At 40.4% G+C, this 23,565-nt stretch overlaps 1 protein-coding gene across 5 annotated transcripts in view; it reads left to right on the top strand.

Moving 5' to 3' along the window:
* Window positions 1–23,565, top strand: part of LOC131105642 (protocadherin-1-like) — a 148,609-nt gene that overhangs the window by 4,951 nt on the left and 120,093 nt on the right. For 3 of the 5 annotated variants that reach the window (XR_009119972.1, XM_058054023.1, XM_058054031.1), the window contains exons 1-3: window positions 1,053–1,611; window positions 13,367–14,189; window positions 19,188–21,371. Coding sequence is in view for 4 of the 5 variants with exons in the window: in XM_058054023.1 (XP_057910006.1) it covers window positions 13,380–14,189; window positions 19,188–21,371 (2,994 nt within the window). In the remaining variant the exon portion in view is untranslated. Of the gene's footprint in view, window positions 1–1,052; window positions 1,612–13,366; window positions 14,190–19,187; window positions 21,372–23,565 lie in introns of those variants that run through there. The other 2 variants (XM_058054014.1, XM_058054005.1) reach the window with 2 other exon arrangements.

The raw sequence follows: 23,565 nt of genomic DNA, 5'->3' as shown, positions 1-23,565 counted from the left end.
TTCTAAGTGCACTTTTTAACATGATTAGAGCCCTCCAGTCATGAAATAGCACCCCTACAGTCACATTTACTCTGCTATTAACCAATATAGTAGACAAATACAGAGACAAAAAGACATTTAAGAGGTACATAAATCACAGCATGTCTTTGAATTCATCTTCTGAATGCCTTATATGTTTTTTTTAACCGACTTTATGTTTAAGAGCTTTTAAATTAGGGCAAAATAAAACTTGACTAATAATATGTTACATTCAACCCCGGAATGACACCGTTTACTAATGAACCCACGTTTGAAAGCATAAAGTGGCGAGGGGGGGGGGGCGTGGAAGCGATGTGTGTTTTTTTTTTTTTTTAATTCATCTCAGTCTGTGAAAACCTGAAATCTTTCAAGATGTTTGAAATAGTGAAAGTACAAACATGTCTTAAGTTTGTATATTTTTTTATAATGATGTTGTTGTTTGGTTTGTGTGGAGCAGACACTTGACAAAGAGGAAGTAGATAATCCACGTCCTGTGTGTGTGTGTGTGTGTGTGTGATGGAGTAAAAGTAAAAGCAGCTTAAACACACACACACACACACACACACTGTAATAAAAACACAATAACAGCCACTAACACCACATAGTCACATTTCCCTCACTGGTGCAGTACCACTTATTGCCAGTGAGGGGCGCTCAAAGCGCGAGAAATGTATTTTTTCCTCCGACTGAGCTGAAAAGCATGGAAAGAACATATTATTATTATTATTATTATTATCATTATATTTATATATTATCATAGCTACACATACACGTCATATTGTGAAATAGTACATCATTTTTAACTCCACTAGTGACGTCACAATGTCACGTCTTTTAATAAATAAAACATTTACACTGTTGGTTAATGATATAGAATAAGTTTAAAAGATTTAAAAAGAGGAAATAAAGGTTTTTAAAAAAAATACCCCCCCCCAGTGTTGTCATGTGAGGGAGGGGGGGGCCAATAGAGAGTGTGTGTTTGTGAGAGAGAGGAAGGTTGAGTTTGAGACAGGAAGCTTTGGACTCTCTCACTTTGTCCTCCTCATTCATCCATCCAGCAGCAGCGGCGGAAGAAGCAGAAGCAAGGCGAGCCGTTCCGAGCCGGACCGGACCGGACCTGAGCTGCAGTTGAGTCGGCAAAGCGGTCCCGTGAGTCGGACTGGACGCTGACAAGTCAAAGCGGAGCATTTTTTTTTAAATAATTTTTGAAATATCTTTATTTCCCTTGTTTTTTTACTTTTAACATCCACCAGACTCCCACCACCTACACCCCGGGTGCCGGTGCTACATCTTCCCAGGATCATAGTTCCGTCGGCGGTGTGACATCGGAGACACGCACCGATCGACCGAACCGAGGTGGTCACGACAGTGAGAAAAAAAAAAAAAGTGGACTCACAGGAATATTCTTTTTCTACGTTTGGATTTCTTTCAACGTTTTTACTTTTAATCTTCTTGGATTCTTCGGTTTTTTTTTTTTTTAACCACCCTCCGAGTTCCGGAGCGGTTTTTGGTTGGACACCGAGGACCCGCGGAGCCTGTAGCCGGGCTGGAGCGCTCCAAGCTGGGCTGCTGCGCTGCTGTCAATCGGTCCAGGTACGAACTCTTCACTAACATATTTATTCATTAAATATATTTTATTTTTTTACTTGTACTTTGATTTCAACTCCATGTAGTTTATACCATGAAATAAATAGTATATTTATATATTTTAATATATTTTTATATTTAAAAAACACTTGTTGTTGAAATGGATCCATTTTAGTCCATTTTTCCTTCATTCCCTGCATGGCTATTGATCCGTATCGATCCGGAATCTCCTGGAATGGTGGAATTGAGCTTTCTTTTGCGGGTCAAGCCGCCTCTCAGAACCTCCGACACGGAACAATCATCAACGGGAATTTTGGGAGTTCTGTATTGGATGCTTGTAATTCATTAGGGGTTGCAGCGGAGTTCCAAAGAGTCCATTGGGGAAAAAAAAAAAGGCCCGGGAATCATGACCTTTTGGGTTTTATGAAATATGAAAATCATATTTTTTGCATGTTTTGGGCCGGTTTGACTTTCCGACTTTCCGACTCTCCGACTTTCCGACTCCAGGTCCAAACACGGCGACACAAGTACAAACACAAGCATGTGTGTGAGAGGGACCGGGAATCTGGTTGCTCCGGTTTCTCCGGTGCTGCCGGGTAGGTGGGGGGGGGGGTGTGGTATTTAAAAACTTCTGGTGTTCCTTAAAGGGAGAGAGAGACGTCCCGCTTGACCTTTGACCCCGTGGCCTCCTTCCTGACGCCGCGATACGCGTACAGGAAGCGGTCGCTTTAACTTTGGGAATCATTTCCTGGTTGCACTTGGGTTGATTTGTGTTACTTTTTCCGATATGGGAAATGGGATGTTTAATACGGAGATGAATGTCGGCGCCGTTGTGTTTCAGGTACACACACTTGCAGTACACATACTTGCAGTACACGCACTTACAGTACACACAATAACAGTACACACACTAGTTCATGTACTTCCAAATCCTTTATGTTCTTCCTCTTCTTCTTCTCTAGTAGCTAAAAGTGGCGGTGACTGAGGGGTGCGATTGAGGGCGGTAAGTGTGCAGCATGGCGGGGCGCACCCACCAATGGGGGGCGGGGGGCGTGTCGTTGAGTACAAGATGCCGGGTAATGCATTTACCGTTTACGGTACTTTTCATTGTGAGTGTAAAGTATCATTATGAAAGTGTGTCAATAGAGAATCTTTGGGGCTCATGACGTGCACCCACTTCCACGACCCCCGAAACCCGACCCCCACCTCTCTGACCCCCACTCACATAAACGTGGTCTGATACTTTTGCTTGGCGGATTCGAGGATTGATTATATGAGGACACCCTTGGGTACGGCCCTGCATAATTTTTTTTTTTTGGGGGGGGGGGGGGGGCGGGGGGGCGTGTCGTTGAGTACAACATCCCGGGTATTGCATTTACCGTTTACGGTACTTTTCATTGTAAGTGTAAAGTATCAGTATGAAAGTGTGTCAATAGAGAATCTTTGGGGCTCATGACGTGCACCCACTTCCACGACCCCCGACTGACACCCACCTCTCCGACCCCCACTCACATAAACGTGGCGGGCTACAGGTTCAGGTCCGATATATTTGCTTGGCGGATTGGAGGATTGATTATATGAGGACACCCTCGGGTACGGCCCTGCATCATTTTTTTTTTGGGGGGGGCGGAGGGGGGGCGGGGGGCGTGTCGGGTAATGCATCCCGTGTAATGCATTTACTGTTTACGGTACTTTTTAGTATAAGTGTGAGTATGAAAGTGTGTCAATAGAGAATCTTTGGGGCTCATGACGTGCACCCACTTCCACGACCCCGGAACCCTGACCCCCACCTCTCCAACCCCCACTCACATAAACGTGGTCCAATACAGTTGCTTGGCGGATTGGAGGATTGATTATATGAGGACACCCTCGGGTACGGCCCTGCATGATTTTTTTTTTGGGGGGGACGGGGGCTGGGCGGTCGTGAGGGGACGGATTTGAGTGTGTGGTGCGTTTAGAGTGTAGAAGTCATAGCTAAATAAGTGAGTTTGTTAATAAAGTAGGTATATAATACATACCTGGACCCCCCCGCCCCCAGCCCCCGACGCCCCCCCCCCCAAAAAAAAGTACACTTGGTTTCGTTACACAGTCCGTATCCTGGTGTCAAAGTGGGCGGGGCTCGTATTGTATACACTATGCATACACTATGAGCTCATTATTTGTTGTTTTTGCAATGTGATGCGTTCAGGTGTCATGCTGAGCGTAGGACAAAAAAAATTATGCGCTTAAATTTTTTTGTGCTTCCCTGAATGACACACACTTTGTGTGTGTGTGTGTGTGTTTGTGTGTAAACGAAACAATAGCATGTGAATAGGGTCATTAGAGTAATCCCTTTTGTCATGCAGCTCGGATGGACCACACACACACACACACACATGGTGCCGTGTGTATAGTGTTCAAATTTACCATACACATCGTGACATGAACACATCATAGCTCCTTTTTATTATATTATGTGTTATGTGTGTGCTAATGCCGTGTGTGTGTGTGTGTGTGTGCGAGAACTAGAAGTTCCTGTCAGGCAGGTTGAACAACACACACACACACAAACACACAAGTCCCTCCTTTTCGATTAATTAGCCAAGAAAGACGCTTTTAAAGTCGCCATCTTGTCGCTAACGGCGGCTTTGTAACAACATCAAGAACGTAAACAAACACTTTTTAACTTGTGTTTTAACTCGGTTACCGTTGCTTTAAGGTGAGATGTTCAATGTGCAACACGGGTCGCCTGAAAAACGACAGCAGACATCGACCCGGTGGTGCCAGTGGATGTGTGTGGTCAACAAACGGCTCGTTGGCGTTCGATACCTTGAGGGAGGAGTCTGTAAAAATGAAATAATGCACAACGTCTTATAGGCTGGCAAGGCTAATTAGCATCATATTTATTCGGATATGTCATTAATGTTGACAATATGCTGAGGTGCGGGCTGAAAATGGACCCCGGGTCACACTTTGGACACCCTTTCTTTGGAGGTTACATTGAGGTGGCCAAAGTCTGGTTCTAAATATAGAATTTAACACAAAAAGTATTTAAAAAAAAAAAGAAAATCAGTTTAATTTTACAAGAATCAAGTAAAAATATTTTTGAGAACATGTAATAGCCATTTAATATTATGAGGAAAAATAACATAATTTTAATAATGTTGAAATATTCAAGAAAAAAATATGATTTATTCCTTCAAAGTCATAATATAATGAGAAAAAAAACCCAATAAAGTTGTCATTTTTGCAAAATTGGGTTACAGAAAAAAATCATAATATTACAAGAATAAAGTCAAAATATTCTGCCACTAATCTCCTAATTACGAGAAGAAAAATTACAAGAAGAAAGTTGAAATAGTTTATATGAAATATTCAAGAAAAAATAGGATTTATTTCTACAAAGTCGTAATATAATAAGGAAGAAAACAACAACTAAAGTTGTAATTTTTGCAAAATTGGGTTACAGAAAAAATCATAATATTACAAGAATAAAGTCAAAATATTCTGCCACTAATCTCATAATTACGAGAAGAAAAATTACAAGAAGAAAGTTGAAATAGTTTATATGAAATATTCAAGAAAAAATAGGATTTATTTTTCAAAGTCGTAATATAATAAAAAAAAAACAAATAAAGTTGTAATTTTTGCAAAATTGGGTTACAGAAAAAAATCATAATATTACAAGAATAAAGTCAAAATATTCTGGCGCTAATCTCATAATTACGAGAAGAAAAATTACGAGAAGAAAGTTGAAATAGTTTATATGAAATATTCAAGAAAAAAAAGATTTATTTTTTTAAAGTCGTAATATAATAAGAAAAAAACAACAAATAAAGTTGTAATTTTTACAAAATTGGGTTACATAAAAAAATCATAATATTACAAGAATAAAGTCAAAATATTCTGGCACTAATCTCATAATTACGAGAAGAAAAATTACAAGAAGAAAGTTGAAATAGTTTATATGAAATATTCAAGAAAAAAATGAACAAATAAAGTTGTAATTTTTGCAAAATTGGGTTACAGAAAAAAATCATAATATTACAAGAATAAAGTCAAAATATTTTGTCACTAATCTCATAATTGCGAGAAGAAAAATTACAAGAAGAAAGTTGAAATAGTTTGTGGAAAAATTATTATTTATGATAATAAAAAAAAGTCGTACTCCAATTGGAAAAAATTCTGCAATATTATGAGAATAAACTTGTAATATTAAGAGGAAAAAATCAAGTAATTTTACTGGCAAATAGTTGAAATATTAAAGAAAAAAAATAGGTTAGGAATAACGTGAATGCGTTCATTTTTTATAAAACCCGATTGAAGTCACACTTGCTGTTTTCATTGTGACATCATCACAATTTTTTTTTTCCAATTGGAAAAAAAAAAAAAAAAAGGCCCCCCCGGACATTCACCTCGGCGGGACATTAACACGGCGCCGCCATGGCAGCGTGAGGTCATTTTAACGCACAAACCGTGTGAGGTAGTTACCACGGAGATGCTCTCTGAATGTCAATAGTGAACACACACACTTAACGGCGGGTGCTAACAGGACCGACCAGCTGCTTTGCAATGCACACACACACACACACACACACACACACATGCGGTGGTGTGTCTTTGTCACACACACACACACACACACACACCGCAGGAGACCGTAGCGACTGTCTGACTCCTTACACATTCAAATGTTATTGCGCAACACACACACATTTACACAACAATGTTGTGTCTTTGCTTGTTTACATGACAACATGCAGCTTTCCATCATGTTGTGCTTTTGTCGACACGGAGGAAAAGTTGCCGCCTTTTTTTCGTCCTCCAAAGTGCCTTCATGATATAAAGTCAAAGACGACGAATCACGGTATTACTCCACGTAATGATGATCTGCTGAATATGTTTGTTTACATTATTAGAGCCCTCAATGTATTAAATAACACCCCTATAGTCACTTTTACATTTACATTTATATTCATTTGCTACTGCTTATCATCACAAGGGTCGCTTGGGGCGAGAGGCGGGGTACACCCTGGACTGGTGGCCAGCCAGCCAATCACAGGGCACATATAGACAAACAACCATTCACACTCACATTCATACCTATGGACAATTTGGAGTGGCTAATTAACCTAGCATGTTTTTTTTTGGAATGTGGGAGGAAACCGGAGAAAACCCACGCATGCACGGGGAGAACATGCAAACTCCACACAAAGGATGGGATTGAACTCGGGTTTCCTAGCTGTGAGGTCTACGCGCTAACCACTCGATCACCGTGCAACCAAAATAAAACATTCATTCATTTTCTATCGCTTATCCTCACAAGGGGTGCTGGAGCCTATCCCAGCTGTCTTCAGGGGGGAGAGGCGGGGTACACCCTGGACTGGTCACCAGCCAGCCAATCACAGGGCACATATAGACAAACAACCATTCACACTCACATTCATACCTATGGACAATTTGGAGTCGCTAATTAGCCTAGCATGTTTTTTTTTTTGGAATGTGGGAAGAAATCGGAGTCTTGAACTCTGGTCTCCTAGCTGTGAGGTCTGCGCGCTAACCACTCGACCACCGTGCAACCAAAATAAAACATTCATTCATTTTCTACCGCTTGGACCTTGTTTTTGGAATGGGGGAGAACATGCAAACTCCACACAGAGGATGGGATTGAACTCGGGTTTCTTAGCTGTGAGGTCTGCGCGCAAACCACTCGTCCACCGTGCAACCAAAATAAAACATATTAGACGTAAATAAGATAAAAGTAATTTTTTTTTCTTGACAGCGTACTTCCTTAGGGCTTTTCACAGGGCACATATAGACAAACAACCATTCACACTCACATTCATACCTATGGACAATTTGGAGTCGCTAATTAACCTAGCATGTTTTTTTGGAATGTTGGAGGAAACCGGAGTACCCGGAGAAAACCCATGGGGAGAACATGCAAACTCCACACACAGGATGGGATTGAACTCGGGTCTCCTAGCTGTGAGGTCTACACGCTAACCACTCGACCACCGTGCAACCAAAATAAAACATTCATTCATTTTCTACCGCTTATCATCACAAGGGTCGTGGGGGGGGCGTGCTGGAGCCTATCCCAGCTGTCTTCGGGCGAGAGGCGGGGTCCACCCTGGACTGGTGGCCAGCCAGCCAATCACAGGGCACATATAGACAAACAACCATTCACACTCACATTCATACCTATGGACAATTTGGAGTCGCTAATTAACCTAGCATGTTTTTTTTGGAATGTGGGAAGAAATCGGAGTCTTGAACTAGGGTCTCCTTGCTGTGAGGTCTGCGCGCTAACCACTCGACCACCGTGCAACCAAAATAAAACATTCATTCATTTTCTACCGCTTGGATCTTGTTTTTGTTATGGGGGAGAACATGCAAACTCCACACAGAGGATGGGATTGAACTCGGGTTTCTTAGCTGTGAGGTCTGCGCGCTAACCACTCGACCACCGTGCAACCAAAATAAAACATATTAGATGTAAATAAGATAAAAGTAATTTTTCTTTTCTTGACAGCGTACTTCCTTAGGGCTTTTCACAGGGCACATATAGACAAACAACCATTCACACTCACATTCATACCTATGGACAATTTGGAGTCGCTAATTAACCTAGCATGTTTTTTTGGATGTGGGAAGAAATCGGAGTACCCGGAGAAAACCCATGGGGAGAACATGCAAACTCCACACACAGGATGGGATTGAACTCGGGTCTCCTAGCTGTGAGGTCTACGCGCTAACCACTCGACCACCGTGCAGCCAAAATGAAACATTCATTCATTTTCTACCGCTTGGACCTTGTTTTTGGAATGGGGGAGAACATGCAAACTCCACACAGAGGGTGGGATTGAACTCAGGTTTCCTAGCTGTGAGGTCTGCGCGCTAACCACTCGACCACCGTGCAGCCAAAATAAAACATATTAGATTATTACATATTAATTTTTTTTTTCTTGACAGCGTACTTCCTTAGGGCTTTAAATGGCTTTACACTCGTACTACCCAATATAGTACGGTGCCTGTCTCACTGAAGTGTGAGAACGGGTTACGGCCATTACACACACACACACACACACACACACAAAAGTACACACAAGTACACACACATACACACAGAGCATGTGAACAAACACAGCAGCATGTCAGCAGGGCGGATGTGCAAGTCATGAAAAGAATTGACTCTCCTGACATCTACAACAAACTTCTCACGACCTCAAAAGGAACTGTCACGAATGTTCGATGCCGTTCGTGTGACTTTAGCGACACACAATCCTAAAAAAAAACAAAAAACACATCAATTGGAAGTATTGGAATACAAAGTCAAGGGAAAAGGTGCTACACTCATTTATTATTCAACCTTAATCATGACAAGGCATGGATATTTTTCCATCTATGGGAATTGTGGCTTTTTCCCAGGAGTAAAGGGGTCCACTTCCCACTTAGGGAATTTTTCCAAAACATATTGTGCAACAGCAACTCTTCTACAACCTCAGGTCAAGTTGACCTTTTGTTTTTGTGCAAATGGAGTTCACTCTTGGGGGTCCCTAAACCCCCAAAACAAATTGCTAACAGCAGTACTAGCTTTTATTACTGAAACACAGAAGAAGTCGTTAAATTGTGTGGGAATGTTTTTTTTTTGGGATGCGGAAAATTGTCACCCGGTTTTCAACGATGCTGAGATGGTTTCAAAATGTTTTTGTCAAGAGGATGTGGAATTCTGGGAAAAGCGGGACCTTTCATGAATGGGAGTGTGAATGGTTGTTTGTCTATATGTGCCCTGTGATTGGCTGGCGACCAGTCCAGGGTGTACACCGCTTCTTAAAGTCAACTGGGATAGGCTCCGGCTATGGCTTTTTCTTAGCTGTGAGGCGTCTTTGTCTTAAACTACACACTGTCAGATATTTTTGCAGCGTTTTTCTGTCCTTGTTAGACCCAGTTTGTGCTGCTCAAAAAAAATAGTTTGCAAAATGGATGAAAATTTGTTTTTCTTTGGAAAACACTGAGATATCTTTCTTCTTCTCTGTCATTAATGTTGACAATATGCTGAGGTGCGGGCTGAAAATGGACCCCGGGTCACACTTTGGACACCTTTTCTTTTGTGGTTACATTGAGGTGGCCAAAGTCTGGTTCTAAATATAGAATTTAACACAATTTCATTTTACAAGAATCAAGTAAAAATATTTTTGAGAACATATAATAGCCATTTAATATTATGAGGAAAAATAACATAATTTTAATAATGTTGAAATATTCAAGAAAAAATAGGATTTATTTTTTCAAAGTCGTAATATAATGAGAAAAAACAAATAAAGTTGTAATTTTTGCAAAATTGGGTTACAGAAAAAAATCATAATATTACAAGAATAAAGTCAAAATATTCTCACATGAATCTCATAATTACGAGAAGAAAAATTACAAGAAGAAAGTTGAAATAGTTTATATGAAATATTCAAGAAAAAATAGGATTTATTTCTTCAAAGTTGTAATATAATAAGAAAAAAAACACAAATAAAGTTGTAATTTTTACAAAATTGGGTTACAGAAAAAAAAATCATAATATTACAAGAATAAAGTCAAAATATTCTCGCATGAATCTCATAATTACGAGAAGAAAAATTACAAGAAGAAAGTTGAAATAGTTTATATGAAATATTCAAGAAAAAATAGGATTTATTTTTTCAAAATTGTAATATAATGAGAAAAAACAAATAAAGTTGTAATTTTTGCAAAATTGGATTACAGAAAAAAATCACAATATTACAAGAATAGTTTGTGCTGCTCAAAAAAAATTGTTTGCAAAATGCATGAAAATTTGTTTTTCTTTGGAAAACACTCTGAGATATCTCTTCTTGCATAGTTGTGCAGCGTTTTTCTGTCCTTGTTACACCCAGTTTGTGCCGTTCACTGTAGGGAGTAGTTAACAAAAAAATTGTGAAATGGAAAAAAAAATTGTTTGTGAAATCCATGACATTTTTTTTCTTTGGAAAACAACGAAATTTGCAAATTTGATCCCAAAAAAATGTGATTTTTTTTTTGTGCCAGGATGACACTCCGTTTCGTGTGAAATGCCTCAGGGTCAGAGGTCACAGGCTGATGGCTCAGTATTTGTCAGCTTTCAGAGAAGCACACACACACACCAACACACAAACACACACACACACACACACGTGGCCCAGCAGGGAGGCGACACCAACAGGCTGAACATTTGCTGCTTTTGTCCTCCTCACTGGAAATAGAACATTACGACTCTTCACAAATGTCTTACATAAGCAAATATATAAGTTTATGTTAATGGAGTTTATGGAAGCTTGCGTACAGCTCATGCTTAGGTACGAGAAGTAGTCATTGATGGTAGTATAAGGTAGTATAAGATGGGTACGGGTAGTACTCATTTATTGTGGTGCAGTTCGGTACAAGTAGAGGTCAGTGGTAGTGTTAAGTTACGTTTTTTTTTTTACGTTGATTATACGTAAGCATCGTTGTCAATCATTGTAGTGTAAGATACGTTAGTACGGCTAGTATTCGATTATACGTAAGCATTGTTGTCTCATGGTAGTGTAAGTTACGTTAGTACGGCTATTAGTCGTTTATACATAAGCATCGTTGTCAATCATGGTAGTGTAAGTTACATTGGTAAGGCTAGTATTCGATTATACGTAAGCATTGTTGTCAATCATGGTACTGTAAGTTATGTTGGTATGGCTAGTAGTCATTTATACGTAAGCATTGTTGTCAATCATGGTACTGTAAGTTTAGTACGGCTAGTAGTCGTTTATATGTAAGCATCGTTGTCGTCAATCATGGTACCGTAAGTTTGGTACAGCTAGTAGTCATTTATGATACGTAAGAATCGTTGTCAGTCATGGTAGTGTAAGTTACGTTTGGTACGGCTAGTAGTCGTTTATACATAAGCATCATTGTCAATCATGGTACTGTAAGTTACGTTGGTATGGCTAGTAGTCGCTTATACGTAAGCATCGTTTTCAGTCATGGTAGTGTAAGTTACGTTGGTACGGCTAGTAGTCGTTTATACGTAAGCATCGTTGTCAATCATGGTAGTGTAAGTTACGTTTGGTACGGCTAGTAGTCGTTTATACGTAAGCATCGTTGTCAATCATGGTACTGTAAGTTTAGTACGGGTAGTAGTCGTTTATATGTAAGCATCGTTGTCGTCAATCATGGTACCGTAAGTTTGGTACAGCTAGTAGTCATTTATGATACGTAAGCATTGTTGTCAATCATGGTCCTGTAAGTTACGTTGGTACGGCCATTGGTAAGGCTAGTATTCGATTATACGTAAGCATTGTTGTCAATCATGGCACTGTAAGTTATGTTGGTATGGCTAGTAGTCATTTATATGTAAGCATCGTTGTCAATCATGGTAGTCTAAGTTACGTTAGTACTGCTAGTACTCGTTGATACGTAAGCATCATTGTCAGTCATGGTAATCTAAGTTACGTTTTGTACGGCTAGTAGTCGTTTATACGTAAGCATCGTTGTCAATCATGGTAGTGTAAGTTACGTTTGGTAGGGCTAGTAGTCGTTTATACGTAAGCATTGTTGTCAATCATGGTAGTCTAAGTTACGTTGGTACGGGTAGTAGTCGTTTATACGTAAGCATCGTTGTCAATCATGGTAGTGTAAGTTACGTTTGGTACGGCTAGTAGTTGTTTATACGTAAGCATCGTTGTCGTCAATCATGGTAGTGTAATTTTGGTACGGCTAGTAGTCGTTTATACGTAAGCATCGTTGTCAGTCATGGTAGTGTAAGTTACGTTTGATACAGCCAGTAGTCGTTTATACGTAAGCATCATTGTCAATCATGGTACTGTAACTTACGTTGGTACGGCTAGTAGTCGTTTATATGTAAGCATCGTTGTCAATCTTGGTACTGTAAGTTACGTTGGTATGCTAGTAGTCGTTTATACGTAAGCATCGTTGTCATCAATCATGGTGCTGTAAGTTCGGTACGACTAGTAGTCGTTTATGATACGTAAGCATCGTTGTCAATCATAGTAGCGTAAGTTACGTTTGGTACGGCTAGTAGTCGTTTATACGTAAGCATCATTGTCAATCATGGTACTGTAAGGGTCTTGAGACACATGCTAACTCGCAAACGAGAGAGCTAGCGACCTAAACGGTAGCCTTCGAGTAATTTCCTTTAAACTTAAATAGCCAAAAACTTACCACTTCCACACGGATTGGGAGGATAACTATTAACAGTTATTTAACCTTTAACATGAACATTAATAAACGTAATATTTTTTTTCTGGGTACATGATACCATACAGCATCCATATCAAACTTTCATATCAAGGCGGGGGCCTCAAAGTAGTGTCCTGCGTGCCACATGCGTGCCACATTCGGCCCACGGGCCGCATGTTTGAGACCCCTGTCCTAAATGTTAGGTCCCGCTCAGATAAGAGTTAAGAGTTCAGGGTGCAACTCGGGACTGAGCGGCGTCCATATACTTTTGTTAAAACGTGGAACGTCGGCGACGGTCGCCCGAGCGCAGCGGCTCCGTCAGGAGGAAGTCATCATTCCGTGCCGCTCGGCTGCTCCGGGCATGAGAGCCGGGCCGCGCAATAACAGTTTGGGACGCTTTTAGTGTCCCCCCGGGAGACAAACACGGCAATCTTTTTCCTGAACGGCGTCAACATCAATCTGAGAGACGAGCGGCTCCGTCGGTTCCGAGTCAACTCCTGCTTGAGTGACAGGGGGGGGCGACGTCGCTAACGTGTCGTTCTCCTTCTTGTCTTTTTTCCAGAACGGTCCGAGTCATGGCGGCGTTGAGGCGAGGGATTCCGCTCTACATCGCGGCGGTCCTGCTTGCGTCATGCGGCGCCGTGCCCTCCGATATCTTATACCGTGTTCCTGAAGAACAGCCGCCGAACACGCTGATCGGAAGCTTAGCGGCGGATCAGGGTCTTCCCGACACGGGTCACCTGTACAAGCTGGAAGTGGGTTCGCCGTACCTGAGAGTTGACGGGAAAACGGGAGACATTTTCACCACCGAGATCCCAATCGACCGCGAGACCCTGAGGGACTGCCGGAACCTCTTTGAGGGGGACAAATGTTACCTGGAGTTTGAGGTGTCCATTACAGATATGGTGAAAGGACTCGGTTCAGGACCGCGTCTCATCGAAGGTCGCATCGAGGTCATGGACATCAACGACAACACGCCGCAGTTCTCGTCGCCCATACTCACTTTGTCCATCCCCGAGAACACGCACATCGGCGCCCTCTTTTCAATCCCCATGGCAACCGACAGGGACTCCGGGAACAACGGCGTGGCCGAGTACACGTTGAGCACGGGGCCGGACGCCGACCAGCTCTTCAGTCTGCAAGTTGCCGTGGACTCGGACGAGAAGCTGCCGCAGCTGGTCGTCATGGGGAACCTGGACCGCGAGAAGAAGGACTCGTACGACTTGAATATTCGCGTGGTGGACGGCGGGCGCCCGGCGAGGGCGAGCAGCGCTCTGCTCAGGGTCATCGTCACCGACCAGAACGACAACGCTCCCAAGTTCGAGAGGAGCCACTACGAGGCGGAGCTACCTGAGAACAGCCCACTGGGACACTCGGTGCTGCAGGTCGGCATTCACACACACACACACGTGAAGCAATGTTATTAGCATGAAATAGCCTATGACCACGTTTCCATCAGCACAAGGCCAAAAATGCATAAATATGTAGAAAAAAAACATACATAAGTCGCACTGGAGTATAAGTCGCACAAGGCCAAAAATGCATAATTAGGTAGTAAAAAAAACATACATAAGTCGCACAAGGCCAAAATGCATAATTAGGTTAAAAAAATATATACATAAGTCGCACTGGAGTATAAGTTGCAGAAGGCCAAAAATGCATAATTAGGTTAAAAAATATGTACATAAGTCGCACTGGAGTATTAGTCGCAGAAGGCCAAAAATGCATAATTTGGTAGAAAAAAAACATACATAAGTCGCACTGGAGTATAAGTCGCACAAGGCAAAAAATGCATAATTTGATAGAAAAAAAACATACATAAGTCGCACTGGAGTATAAGTCGCACATGGCCAAAAATGCATAATTAGGTAGAAAAAAAACATACATAAGTCGCACAAGGCCAAAAATGCATAATTAGGTAGAAAAAAACATACATAAGTCACACTTGAGTATAAGTCGCAGAAGGCCAAAAATGCATAATTAAGTTAAAAAAAAAACATACATAAGTCGCACTGGAGTATAAGTCACACAAGGCCAAAAATGCATAATTAGGTAGAAAAAAACATACATAAGTCGCACTGGAGTATAAGTCACATTTTTGCAGGTTATTATTATTATTATTATTTTTTTTTTTTATTATTATTATTATTATTATCCAAACTACTTGACCAAAACAGACATTACGTCCTCTTGGAAGACGAGTTGTAACAATAAAAGAATAGAGAACAGGCTGAATAGGTGTAAGATATGTGCATATGTTAGCATTGTGATTGTTAGCTATGTTATCAAGGGAGGATGCGTACGATGACGTCAGCGGCGTCCTTGTCATGACTCAGCAAAATGTGTCAATCTGATATAAAGCGATATAAAGATGATGAAGTATCTAAAGTCCCGGGTAGACTTTCACGAGTTGAACTTTTTGGACGTGAGATGTCACGTCTTATGACTCGTCGCTTTCCAACAGGGAGCGCCGCCATCTTTGTCTCGTAGGTTTCCGTCGGGACGTGACCGACGGGGGGCCACTTTGGCATTTTGCTGAGACAACAAATTCCACACGAGTCAGCGATGTCGCTCACCTCTGACCCGGCGGTGCTAGCATAGCAGCGGCGATGTTCAGCAATGCAAACAGTTAGCTGACACGGCGGCGTGGAAAGCGAGACGGGGGGGACGGGGGGGGGCAGACTCAGCTTCACCTTTAAGCTCCTCTGGTCGAGCGGCAGAGCGAAGCGGGCGCCCGTAAAGCTCGTTTTTTTTTTTTTTTTTGGCTCGCTGACTACTGCGACATGGCGACAAAACGTACCTCGCGGCGCCGCCACTCCACCTCGCTTCCCTCCCTGCGAGCAAGTCAGCCTTCCAGCACGCCGCGCATGACTTAATCGGAATCGGTCACGAGATTATCCACGGAGCTTATTGGTATTATTGCCGAGGATGTGCCTCGCTGCATTTCTGAGAGCTGCGGAATTCATTTCACTTAACGCGTGTTTGAGCGACGTTGCCGCCGAGGCACCGTGACCTGACCCGCTTCGAGAGCTTCCTGTTGCTTTTCACCTGCACGCCGCTGCCAGCAAAATGGCTTTTTTTTTTTTTAAGGCTTTACAGACTTCCAAATCTGGGATTGATTTGCTTAACAAAGTGTCACTTCCTGTACAAGTCTCAACACTCAGCAGTTTTTATCCGACTATACATGTTCAATCCAGGAATCTGAACAAAAGAAAAAATAAATAAATATAATATAATAAATATTATTATAATTAAAAATAATAAATAATAATAAATAAATATTTAAAAAATATTTAAAAAATATATAAAATCTATATCAGGCTATAAAATCAGGCTATACACTACCGCTCCAAAGTTTGGGATGACCTGTGAGGCGTCTTTGTCTTAAACTACACACTCTCAGATATTTGTGCGGCGTTTTTCTGTCCTTGTTAGACCCAGTTTGTGCTGCTCTCTGAAGGGAGTAGTTAACAGCATGGTAAGAGATTTTAGTTTTAGTTTAGATTTTTAGATGGCTTTTCTAATCATCTATTAGCCTTATAAAATGATGAACTAAATAAATTAAAATAAAATAAAATAAAATAAAATATAAAAAAATAAAAAATAAAAAAAAAAAATAAAAAATAAAAAATAAAAAATAAAAAATAAAAAATAAAAAATAAAAAATAAAAAATAAAAAATAAAAAATAAAAAATAAAAAATAAAATTAAATAAGATATTGAACTTTTTTTTCACAGCGTACTTCCTCTGAGCTTTAAATGGCTTTACACTCGTACTACCCAATATAGTATGATGCCTGTTTCACTGAAGTATGGAATTGAACCCTGGTCTCCTAGCTGTGAGGTCAAATAGATACCAACCAAAATGCACCCCTAAAATTAAAATTAAAATTAAAATTAAAATTAAAATTAAAATTAAAATTAAAATTAAAATTAAAATTAAAATTAAAATTAAAATTAAAATTAAAATTAAAGCCCAGACCCACACGGAAGAATCCGAAGATCCAACTATACCGGACATTCCCGTTTATTTGAGGTCGGGTCGTAGACAAGAAACCCAGACCCTGGGCGGGGTACACCCTGGACTGGTGGCCAGCCAATCTGATTAAAATTAAAATTAAGATTAAAATTAAAATTAAAATTAAAATTAAAATTAAAATTAAAATTAAAATTAAAATTAAAATTAAAATTAAAATTAAAATTATAAAAATACAAATTATAAAAATACAAATTATAAAAATACAAATTATAAAAATACAAATTATAAAAATACAAATTATAAAAATTTAAATTATAAAAATTAAAATTATAAAAAAATAAAATTACAAAAAATAAAATTATAAAAATTAAAATTATAAAAATTAAAATTATAAAAATTAAAATTATAAAAATTAAAATCATAAAAAAATTTAAATGATATCTTTAACGATGGCCACAACTCTTTGCGGGCCAGAAGATCAAAACAATACAACAAATAGGTTTCCTAGTTCTGAGGTCTGCGCGGTAGATGTGCAGCGTTTTTCCGTCCTTGTTAGACCAAGTTTGTGCTGAGAAAAGAAGTATCAAACAGTAACGTGAACCAAGCGGCCGAGCAACAGAGAAGTCTTTATCAGTTTAACGAGGAAGCGGGTCAGCGCTGGTTAATTGTTAACGCGAAGACAAACAGCGTTTCTATTGGCCGTTTGCTCGGCGTTGGAGGCGAGCCAGAGACGCTCCTTGCCACATTGCAACTGCTCTCTGTTCAATACACAATTCTCCGAAACTGTCAATTATTCACGGGCGTTCGGAGACACGCGCTCCTTAAAGCCTTCCTGCAGGAAAGGAAATCAATGGGCGGGAGAAATAATCATTCCGCTTTCACGCTTTCTTTAGCCGCCACGTCTCGGAAGTAGCATCACACACACGTACGCCGTCGACTCGAGCTGCTCGTCAATTCTGAGCAAGCGGGAAAGATTTTTATTGGGAGGTCGCGTGAACTCCGTTTCGCTCCGGCAAATCCTTTCCAGATTGTGTTAAATGAATCAACCTTTTACAACTCGGACTTGTTTTTGACTTGTTTAGGACTACGTTATGCTAGCCATAGCATTTCAGTATGTGGAATCAAACTATGGAACGGATTGAGTAAGGGAATCAAACAATGCACAACGATGAGCCAATTCAAGAAACAATACAAGCAGTTGATGTTTGCTAAAATAACCCTAACCCTAAAAATTAAAAAAAAAAAAAACAAAATTTAATGATATTAGGAAAGCAGGAAGTGAACAACTGTAAGAGTTACTGATTGAAAAAAATAAAATTAAAATTGTAAAAAATTAATTAAAAATAATTAAATGATATTAGGAAAGCAGGAAGTGAACAAATGTAGCAGTTACTGATTGAAAATATTAAAATATTAAAAAAAAATTATAAAAAAAAACTTAAATTATATTAGGAAAGCAGGAAGTGAACAAATGTAACAGTTACTGATTGTAAAAATTTAAATAAAAAACTTGTAAAAATTAATTTTAAAAAACTTAAATGATATTCCGAAAGCAGGCAGTGAACAAATGTACATAACAGTTACTGATTGTAAAAAATAAAATTAAAATTGTAAAAAATTAATAAAAAAAAACTTAAATTATATTAGGAAAGCAGGAAGTGAAAAAATGTAACAGTTACTGATTGTAAAAATTAAAATTAAAAAAACTTAAAAAAATTAATTTTAAAAATCTTAAATGATAATCGGAAAGCAGGAAGTGAACAAATGTACATAACAGTTACTGATTGTAAATATTAAAATTGAAATGTTTAAAAATTAATAAAAAAACTTCAATTAAATTAGGAAAGCAGGAAGTGAACAAATGCAACAGTTACTGATTGTAAAAATTAAAATTAATATTAAAATTAAAAAAACTTCAAAAAATTAATTTAAAAAACCTTTTTTTAATTTAAAAAAACCCACGCATGGAATTGGGTGGAATTGAACCCTGGTCTCCTTGCTGTGAGGTCTGTGCGCTAACCACTCGACTAAAATTAAAATTAAAATTAAAATTAAAATTAAAATTAAAATTAAAATTAAAATTAAAATTAAAATTAAAATTAAAATTAAAATTAAAATTAAAATTAAAATTAAAATTAAAATTAAAATTAAAATTAAAATTTACAACAATTATAAAAAATATTCAATTAAAATTATAAAAAAAGTAAAATTATAAAAAAAACTTAAATGATATCTTTAGCGATGGCCACAACTGTTTGCGGGCCAGAAGATCAAAACAATACAACAAATAAAAATTGCCTGTAAAAGCCAATTTTCACTTTCTATTCCAACATTTTAACGACTGTAGTGGCTTCGTATTGTATATTTTTATTTCTTGATGAAAACGGTTTTATTTTTCTTCACAGGTCCGAGCCAACGACGCAGACACTGGCACCAACGGAGAAATCGACTACAGCCTTCATCAGATGTCAGAAGCCGTCCAGAGGCTTCTCCGTATCGACCGGTCCACAGGAGTCATCTACGTCAAGGGTCTAGTGGACCGTGAGGAGGAGAACTTCCTGAAGTTCTTTGTCGTCGCTAAAGACCGCGGACCCAACACCAAGAGCTCCAAAGTGCTCGTGACCCTCACCGTCAGGGACCAGAACGACAACGCTCCCACTATCGAGATCCGCGGCATCGGCTTGGTGACGCACCAGCACGGTGTAGCTAACATCTCCGAGGACATGCCGGTGGGTACGCCGGTGGCGCTGGTTCAAGTGTCGGACCGCGACGAAGGCGAAAACGCGGTCGTGACTTGTGTTGTCGCGGGCGACGTTCCTTTTCAACTTCAACCTTTAAGCGAGTCAACAAACGACCGAAAGAGGAAGTACTTCCTGCAGACCACGACCTTGCTGGATTACGAACGAGTTAAGGATTACAGGATCGAAATAGTCGCAGTAGATTCTGGTAATCCCGCTTTGTCCAGCACCAATTCCCTGAAGGTTCAGGTCACGGACATGAACGACAACACACCTAGCTTTTCGCCGGCTATGCTGGAAGTGGATTTCGCAGAAGGGAATCAACCCGGCGACAAGGTTCTTGACGTGGTCGCGACGGATGCCGATAGCGGTTCCAACGCCGAGTTGGTTTACAGCATCATTGAACGCTCCGCATCCGGACTCTTCGAAATCGATGCCAACACCGGAGAAGTCCGTGTAAAGAATCTGCTGGATCGGGAAGAAACGGAACGTTACGAGTTCCGCGTTGCCGCAGCGGATAAAGGTGTTCCGAGTAAAACTGGAACGGCGACCGTTGTGGTCAATGTCCTGGACTGCAACGACAATGACCCCAAGTTCATGCTAAGCGGTTACAGCTTTTCCGTTATCGAGAACATGCCTCCGCTGAATCCAGTCGGCGTCGTTACCGTTACCGATGTCGACAAAGGCGACAACGCCCGAGTCCGGCTTTTCGTCGAGCCGGACAACGGCAAGTTTGTCATCCAGAACGGTACCGGAAACATCTTATCCAGTATCTCGTTTGACCGCGAAAAGGAAAGTACTTACACGTTCCGTTTGAAGGCAGTGGATTCCGGCGAACCCCCGCGATCCTCCTACGTGGGCGTAACCATTAACGTCCTGGACGAGAACGACAATGCACCTTACGTCACCAAACCCGCAAACTCCTCCTACACGTACTTGACCCCTGACACCCCCTTAGATACACGAGTCGAAGTAGTCCAGGCCGAGGACATCGACTCCGGACCCAATGCGGAACTGGTTTACGCAATTACCGGCGGAAACCCGTACGGACTCTTCCATATTTCCCCCACGACGGGGGAGATCACACTCGCGCAGGCGTTCACCGGGGAGCACAACGGACTCCATCGGTTAGTGGTGCAGGTTAAGGACAACGGGAAACCGCCTCGCCACACCACCGCGCTCGTTCACGTTTTTGTCAACGACACCAAAGCCAATGTGTCGCTCATTGACGTGCTCGTGGGTCACAGCTTGTACACCCCTCTGGATAGAGACATTGCCGGGGATCCGAACTACGCTCTCGCGCAACGTAGCAATATTCTTTACGGAAGCCTCGCCGGAATCGCCGGAGTCATTCTGGTCATCGTCGCCGTCGTCGTGATTCGACACCGACTCCAAAAGGACACCAAGAGCGGCTACCAAGCAGGCAAAAAGGAAAGCAAAGACCTCTACGCCCCCAAGCAGGGACCCAAAAACTCTAAAGGGAAAAAAACCAAGAAAAACAAAGCTCCGAAACCGGCAAAACCCCTTGAGGAGGACGAGGAAGCCAGCCTCCAGAAAGGACTCAAATTCAACCTAATCAACGATACGGTCAGTGACAGTCCCAGAATACATCTACCCCTCAACTACCCCCCTGGAAGCCCCGATTTGGGGCGCCACTACCGCTCCAATTCCCCGTTACCGTCGATCCAACTCCAACCGCAGTCCCCCTCGGCTTCCAAGAAACACCAAGCGGTCCAGGACCTCCCCGCGACTAACACGTTTGTGGGCACCGGGGACAACAACTCGACCGGGTCGGACCAATATTCGGATTACAGCTACAAGGCCAACCCTCCCAAATACAGCAACAAACAGGTAGGAGACTACGCTAACGCGCCGATTTACCAAAGGGACATCTATTGGACCAACGGGGTGTGGTAGTCTCGCCGGGGCGGGGCGGGTTGGGGGGGCATTTTTTTCTTTCATTTCCCTTCACCATCTTTTAGACCACATGAAGGTTTTTATTATTTGGACTCTGAATTTTGCTTCACAGACTTTTTCGTAGGGACCGAAGACCTGAAAAAACGGTTCTGGGAAACCTGGTATTGGTCTATCCTTATGTTGTCTTGTGACGTCGTTCACTCATGAAGCAGAGGGGGAGGGGGGTTCGGGTTCCGTGGGGCGACTGACTCTATGTGCGACAACGAAAAAACCGACTCTTCAGTTCTTCATTTTTTTTTCCGTTTTTTTCTGCCGTCTTTACTGTCTTTTGGAACATTGGTGATGCGTTCAGGTGATGGACGAGGCAGACAGACGAGTGGGAACGAGGGGCGAATGGGTGTGGGGACGGGGGGTTCAGGGTCAGGGACTTAAAAGCCAGTGAAGTATGAAGGTGAACTACCACTTTTTCCATTTCATCGTCTTTACGATCAGCCGAGCTTAAAACACGTTTGCACAGATTCATGGCACATCATGTCGGCCATTTTTTTTTTTTTTTACCCACAGTGCCTTGAACTCGCTCGCATGTGTGTGTGTGTGTGTGTGTGTGTGAGGTCACGTTTACGGCGGCTCGTCAAAGTCAAACTGTGAAAAAAAAAACACAAAAATGTAGAGACAATCTAATAAAGAGTGTGAGGCTGCGTCTCAAATGAAGTATTACTGTGTACTCTGTGTACTTAGTTTCCCGAGTGTGCGACAATGTTGTACGCACTTCCTGTGACCGTTACAATATCCACATTCATGTACTTCTTCTTTACATTTATATCGTGAATTACAACCACCTAGCTAGTAGTACTCATAAGTGTATACTCGCTTATGCACTAAAAAAAAGACAATATTGAATTAAGTACACAAAGTGCGCCAATTGAGACACAGCCAAAGTGTGTGAGTGTGTATTTGTGTGCGGTATCGTGTAGTGTTTGTGTTGCAACACGTCCAACCAAACACACACGCACATGAACATGATACTTTCACGTCCATTTTGTATTCTTCGTTCTTCGTCTTCTTCTTCCTCTCTGCTTGAAATGTACAATGTTTGTATTTGACTTGATTTATTTTTTCGTCTTTGTTTGTTTTTTTTTGTTGTTTTTTTTACAGCTGATTATTTGAATAAACGTGCTTCAATGTGATGGGGGTGCTTCACTGACTGTTTGAGGCGGGCGAGCGGGCGGGCGGGTGTGTTCAATGCCGGTCACGGTGTTCCATTTTCATTTCCATATTTCATGTGGAGATAAAATGTATAATACAAAAACAATTACTATTAATAACAATGGGAATGAATTATTTTTGCTGCGGAATATTTGACCTCACAGCTAGGAGACTAGGGTTCAATTCCAGACTCTTAGCCCCCCCCCCCCCCCCCACCATCCGCTATAAAACCAAGATGGTGAGTACCAAGGGTGATAAGCAGCCATCACGGCAGAGTCATCATTATGAGTGCAAAATACAGATATTAGTACACTTTGTTGTAAATTTTTTTTGTACATTTTATGTAAAATTTTTGTAATTTTTTTGCATTTTTTTTATAATTTGTGTACAATTTTTGCACAATTTCTGCACTTTTTTTGCGCAATTGTACAAACAAATTTTGTACATTTTTACAGTACACTATTATGAGTATAGATATAAGTACACTTTGTTGTACAATTTGTGTACAATTTCTATACAATTTTTGAACAATTTTTGGAAAAAAAATGTACAATTTCTGTATTTCAAAACTTTTTGTAAAATTTTGTACAATTTTTGTAAAGTTTTTGTACATTTTTTTTACAATTTTTTTACATTTTTGTACAATTTAGTACAATTATACAGTACACTATTGTTAGTATAGATATTAGTACAATTTGTTGTACAATTTTTGTACATTTTTGTATATTTTTTGTAAACTTTTTGTACAATTTGGTACAATTTTTGTAATTTTTTTGTAAAATTTTGTACAATTTTGTACAATTTTTGTACATTTTTTGTACAATTTTTGTACATTTTTGTACAATTTTTGTACAATTTTTGTACAATTTTTGTACAATTTTTGTACAATTTTTGTACAATTTTTTTTACAATTTTTGTACAA

This window comes from Doryrhamphus excisus, chromosome 2 (assembly GCF_030265055.1).
Source record: "Doryrhamphus excisus isolate RoL2022-K1 chromosome 2, RoL_Dexc_1.0, whole genome shotgun sequence".
Classification (NCBI taxonomy): domain Eukaryota; kingdom Metazoa; phylum Chordata; class Actinopteri; order Syngnathiformes; family Syngnathidae; genus Doryrhamphus; species Doryrhamphus excisus.
Note: the sequence above shows the minus strand (reverse complement) of the source record. Positions and strands in the feature narration are given on the sequence as shown.